Source organism: Vulpes lagopus, chromosome 2 (assembly GCF_018345385.1).
Source record: "Vulpes lagopus strain Blue_001 chromosome 2, ASM1834538v1, whole genome shotgun sequence".
In the NCBI taxonomy this organism is placed as follows: Eukaryota; Metazoa; Chordata; class Mammalia; order Carnivora; family Canidae; genus Vulpes; species Vulpes lagopus.
In genome coordinates this window covers 57,915,721-57,921,720 of record NC_054825.1, presented here as the reverse complement: position 1 = coordinate 57,921,720, position 6,000 = coordinate 57,915,721, and the positions used below count along the sequence as shown (strand labels likewise).

At 39.3% G+C, this 6,000-nt stretch overlaps 1 protein-coding gene across 2 annotated transcripts in view; it reads right to left on the bottom strand.

Moving 5' to 3' along the window:
• Nucleotides 1-437: 437 nt before the first annotated feature.
• SLTM (SAFB like transcription modulator) overlaps nucleotides 438-6,000 on the bottom strand; it is a 44,165-nt gene continuing 38,602 nt past the window's right edge. For both annotated transcript variants that reach the window (XM_041743294.1, XM_041743295.1), the window contains exons 18-21: nucleotides 5,287-5,601; nucleotides 5,041-5,185; nucleotides 3,005-3,165; nucleotides 438-1,126 (exon numbers count right to left, since the gene is read on the bottom strand). In XM_041743294.1, the coding sequence (XP_041599228.1) occupies nucleotides 1,018-1,126; nucleotides 3,005-3,165; nucleotides 5,041-5,185; nucleotides 5,287-5,601 (730 nt within the window). In that variant the 3' untranslated portion in view covers nucleotides 438-1,017. The remainder of the gene's footprint in view (nucleotides 1,127-3,004; nucleotides 3,166-5,040; nucleotides 5,186-5,286; nucleotides 5,602-6,000) is intronic.

Below are 6,000 nucleotides of genomic sequence, written 5' to 3'. Positions count from 1 at the left end.
TGTAACTCCAGAAAGGGCCGGAAGACTAACACTTAAAGAGCTGGAAACAAAGACACATACACTTCCAGGCGTGGATTTTTATTTTCACAAAGAGACAACAATGCCTTCCCACATACAAGTATTTACAAGACCCAACTGATTCACCAAGCTAGAACCTGGGTTTTTTCCAGTTCTCAACATAGTTGGGAACATGGAAACATTAGTACCCACACAATTCCCAGAGATGGAATTTATCCACCAAACAGTGCAGATTACCTAAAAGTGCACTTACCTGCACAACTCAGTCTAAAAACTTCAGTGATACAAACCTCATGGCCAAGGTTTCATTAATCTATTTGGTTTCATACCATGCAAATCCACACGAGTGTGCTGCTACACTAACGTGAAAATTGGCTCTCATTTTACAATTAAAAAGGTTCTCAACGCTTTAGCAACTATACAGAATATGAAGGTTTATTTCAAAAAAGAGTACATTTTTTTTAAACCAGGATACACAGATGCACTTAATGTAACAGTACCTTCTGCAAAAATAGGTTACATAATACTCAGAAATGCAAGGAACAATCTTATTCTCTAAAAATTAGACAGCAGACTTTTTTAAGCTTAGACAGCCTTCAAAATGGAGGCTGAAAACGCTTGGTGACAAGAAGTAACTCTAGAGCCTGACACCACAGAGCTAATGCTGCAAATGAAACTACTACCACACAGCTGCAAACTACTCTTTATATTCACACAGATTTAAACAAAATGGTTTTGATTCCATCTTTTCAAATGTGTCTCGGTGCTGCAAGAAAAAAAGTTGAATGATACACAAAACTATTAAAAGTTACAACGGAACTATTTAAACATCTTCTCCAAAATTGAGAAAAGCAATCATGTTAAATTTTAAAAAAAGAGAAAAAAAGAAAAGTCTGACAGAACTCTCAAGCAAGTCAGAGGTCCTCTTCATAAGTAGTCAAGTAAAGTTTACAGGAGATTTCAATAAATTATCTTGAAACCATGGCAGAGAGCTAATTTTCAGAATCGTCGTGGAGGTCCACCCTTAAATGGCTTAAATCCGGAGCCACTTCCTCTTGGCATGGAATTGCCACTGATTTGTACAATTCTATTAATTGGGGATGCATTACTGAAAAAGGTTTAAAAGAAAAAATCGTCAAGAACAAGAATAAATTACAGCTAATAACTATATAGTGCTAATCATTTACCAGGCACTGTTCTTTATACTTTACCCATATTAAATAACTTAACTCTTTTCAACAGTCCTGTGAGGTATGTACCATTACCATCTAGAGGTGAAGTAACTCGCCCAAGATCACGGCAAATAAATGGTGGAACAAGGATCTAAACTTGGGTACTCTCACTTCAAAGTCTCTGCCTCAGAGTGAGCCAATTATTGGTATGCACAGGAATGGCTTGGAGCAGTGGCTCTCAGAGCGTGATCCTCAGATCAGCAGCATGGGAGTTGATTAGAAACTTCTTGAAACTCTGAGCTAGAGGACATCGTCACAAAAATATTCGGAGATTTCTTTTGGAGGGGGGTAGATTTTTTTATATGTTTAATGGCAACACAACAGGTACTAATGAGTGACACAGGGAAAAAAGACCAATCAAAAGACCCTATGACCAATTTGAGAGATAAAAACCCACAGTGAAACAGTTTAAGTAGAAATAAGACCAGATTACATAAAGGTTCGAATGCCTGGCTGAGGAACCCAGGTTAGATGACCCGGAGAGGCGGCTCATATAGCTTTGGAGCAAATAATGATATAACAAAACAGTTCTAATAGTTAAATTTATAAAGTTTAAGTAACAGATAAAAGACTAATTTGAGAAGCTGAAATGAGGAAGAAGGCATAGCTTATTCACAATTTTTTTAAGAATACAGAACCACATTTAGAAATATATGCTAGGAATGGAGCAAGATAAGGATGAAGCCCAGTTTGGGAGAACAAGATGCATAGTGGCACTGGCAAATTCCAACAAGCTGGAGGCGACACATGGTCATGAAGGTCTGAAACAGGAGAGGAATGAGTCTGCCTGTGACCCGGAATTTATGGAGACAGCAAAGCATTTACATAAAGATCACAAAACAGAGCTAAATATCAAGAGCAGTGTATGAAGTTCAACCATCTGAAGGAGCCAGCAAAGGCCATCAGAAGGGCAGAAAGTATGATACATTAGAAAACATTAGAGCATTCCCCCAAAAAAGAAAAGCAACAGTAATAGTGCTTAACTGCCAAGGAGACTGAGGGCTCAGAAAATAAAGGACTATAGATGTATCTAGAAAAAGGTATTGGTAACCTTTGAGATCAGAGACAGAATGAGGGACGAGGCTGTGCAGGCACAGATAAACACTCACTCAAGTCTGACAGAAGCGATCACAGAACAGTAGTAAGTTGGATCAGTGAGCCATATCCCCTCTTCTAAGACAGGGGACTGGGAAAGACAGATGGGCTTGGAAGAGAGAGAGGCCAAAGACTTGCCAGCTGAGGGGCCACAATGCATGTTGGTGCACAGAGAAAAATAAAGCTCGCCTCTGAGAATGTGAACAGGCTTTGGGTTAGTTAAATATCTAAAAGTTTCACTAGAGCTCTTTGAAAAGGGAGTAGAACATCCTTTCAGTCTCCTTTTCCTTTCTAGGACTTTTAGTTAGGAGTCCCAGGTAGTGAACAAGATGATGGTTCCGACATGAAGTTAGTGTTCATTATCTACTGGATTCTGACGTACGCACGAACTTGTAGCTCAATCAATCCATATGGCGAATGCCACTCAATGAACTTACGATGAAGAACATAAACTAATAAATCAACCTCAGCTGCCCTGAATATAATCTCCAGGAGATTTTGATCTAATATGGGGATATGTGTGGGCAGAGCTGGGGTTGTTACTAGCTGTGGTAAAATTTCTCAAAATTTCTCTCATTTTCCTATACTGCCCTTTAATAGGAAAGGATGAAGGTTTGGATGTTTGCTGGCAGAGAAGTCTTAACTGAGTAACTACTTACCTCGCATGTTGGGTTATCATGCCTGCTCCTGTCCGGCCATCACCCATTCGCCTTGCATCATGATAGCCAGGACCTTGAGAAGGTGGACCATGCCATTCTTTCCTTGGTCCACTTGTGTCCCGTCCATGGCGTTCAACCACATGTCGTTCTTCAGGGTAGTGCTAAAGAATCACATGGTATAAAAAAAGTCATGACATCTGCAGCTTCATGCCAATTTACGTACGCTGGTATTCTCTTAGTGTCAGAAACAAATCAATAAAATGTTTGAGGGACGCCTGGGTGGCTCGGTTGAGCATCTGCCTTTGACTCAGAGCGTGATTCCAGAGTCCCAGGATGGAGTCCCACATCGGGCTCCCTGTAGGGAGCCTGCTTCTCCCTTTGCCTGTGTCTCTGCCCCTCTCTGTGTGTCTCTCATGAATAAATAAATAAAATCTTAAAAAAAAAAAAAAAAAGATGTTTGAGAAGAAAAGAAGGTGAATAATACCAGGGCACATGCAAAGGGTTCCACCTATTTTATATTGAGAAGCTGCTTGGCTTCAGAGTAGGATATGGGGGCAATGTAACTTCTATTTCCATACCTTTCAGCACGCATGTACTTTTTAACCCTTGAGTAATAGGTGTGTAACAAGGCACGGTGGGGGTCAAAACTCTAAGACGAATAAGGGTGGGGTGTAGGATCAACAAGCAAATAGCACACAGACACGGGAGCTGTCGTCTTATTTCAAACCGTGCTCATTACTGCTGTGACTCTTACAAGGTCTTACATACATGACTATGAAAAACACAAGGAAACAAAAGCCATAGAACTAAGGACCCAAGGAAAGCAGAGTAGAAGTTATGACAGTCTACAGAAAATAAAGCTGAAGGTACTCTATATTAGGAAAAAACAGAATTTTCAAGGGAGGAACAGAATCTCCTCCTCAGGATTCCTTTTCTAAACAGATATCAGAATGCAGGGCTAGTCTTTGAGACTGCCCTACGTTTTATTCTAAATAGGGCAGAATGTCTGGATTACAAACCCTGTCTTAAAAGTTCTGTTCAGGGTAAGGGTAAAGAGCTCAATGAACTAACTAATCTACTGAACATTCCTAACTTATTAGAAACATGAAAGCTTATGCCATCAAGCCCAAATCTGTTTCATGAATACTCTGGATGAAATGGAAAAGGAGTAGCAGTATTAGCTAGGATGCCAAGGGATCAAAAACATTTTCCAATAAAAAAAATACTGCTACAAAATCTAATAGGTATTCAGACACAGACGTAGCATTAGAGTATAATCAGGCTGGAAGATGGACGGATGGAAACACACTTCAGAATTCTTTTTTGTATATAATTTAAGAAGATATTGTATTTGTGCTGTCAACTAACATAACTGTATTTCACCAACAGAATGCTTTCAGGTTAGGTAAAAAAGGTCTTGGTTCATCAGAGTTGCTAAGAGATGAAGATACTTCCTTCTGGCCAGGTTCATTAACTTACAAAATATTCAAGTCAATGAAGTGTCACAAAAATAAAAAGCAATTTAAATATGTAAGATATTCCACTCATCTACCTTTAGATTTAAAAGAACAAAAAAGAGACAAAAAGTTTATCTCAGTTCTACACTCTAAGCTACCTAATGAACTAGAGTATTAAAAAAAGAAAAAAAAAGAAGAAGAAGAAGAAGGAAAAAGCAAAAGAGAAACACAAGTAGAGGCCAAAGATTTCCCACCTAGTCTGAAAGCCTCAATTTCATAAAGAGAAATAAAAACTTCACTGCTAGCAAGGTTTATCTACAAAATTTAACAATGCTCAAATTTCAGCAGGAGTTTTACTTAAAAGGGCTTAAGAATTTCTGGGCTGGTATTTTCCTTCTTTGGACTATTAATGTTCAAATTGAATGTTCAATTGTTGACAGTAAAATATGAAAAATATTAAGATCTTTTCTAAGAACCTATCTCCCAATCATTCTCCTCTAACCAATCTCAGCCACATCACAATAGTATATCCTCTGACTTTATTGCTGAAGAGGCCATGATAAACCCTTCAGCACTTACCTGTGTTCCGCTTCCTCGGTCTGTGATCACACCCCTGTCTCCCTCTCGGTTTCCGTAGCCTGAAGCATTACTGCGATTACCAGGGGGAGCGCCTCTTACACTGTGTCCTGATACTTCCCTCCCCGATCGTTCCGGCCTTTCAACCCTGTTAAACAAAACCCAAAGACATCTCCAATCAAAACTCTGTTATGCCTTTGTTTTCTGAAACCCAAATATGCTATATGCCACCAGCCACTACAGAGATACCTTGTTTCCCGTTTGTCGGTGGACATGCCACCGTCACTTTTCCAGGTGGTTGGTCTGGATGGATTGGGCCCTGCTTCTCGAGGATGTCGGGGGTGAGTGATATCAGGCCTGTCGTGGATGATCACAGTTCTCCTCTCGTCTCGTTCTCCCCGGACTTCTCGCCTGTCCGTTTCTCTAAGTTCATTTCGTGGTGGTGGAGGCTCATTTCTTCTGGAGTCACTGAAATTTTTGGGATACCTTTCAAAACCTGGATCTTCTCTTCTTGCAGTAGGACGTGTTTTTTTCCCTTCACTTTGACCAACAAAACGTTCTCGCCTATTGATTATCCAAAAGAAAGAACACAGGTCCTGAGAAGTACTTACTTGGCCTTATTCTTCTTAATTTTATTTGCGTAACTTACAAAAATCACAGTTTCTTTAAAAATCAACTTAAGGCAAAGCCACCAAAAAAAACCAGTTCTGATTATAATAACTTATATTCTTTTGAACTGAGCTAAATGACTGGCATGATGGTTGTTGTTTAGCATCTGGGAAGAATTACACCAAACACTCACATTGGTAGTCTCAACAGCTCTCAACAGTTAAGACACATCCAAAGCTAATGATATTCCCACCTAGTTTTAAACAAAGCTAAGAAGATAAAAGTCAATCTACTTAACCTTGTTATGGTTGCCTACTAATTTTTTTTCAAAGTTTATTTATTTAAGTAATCTCT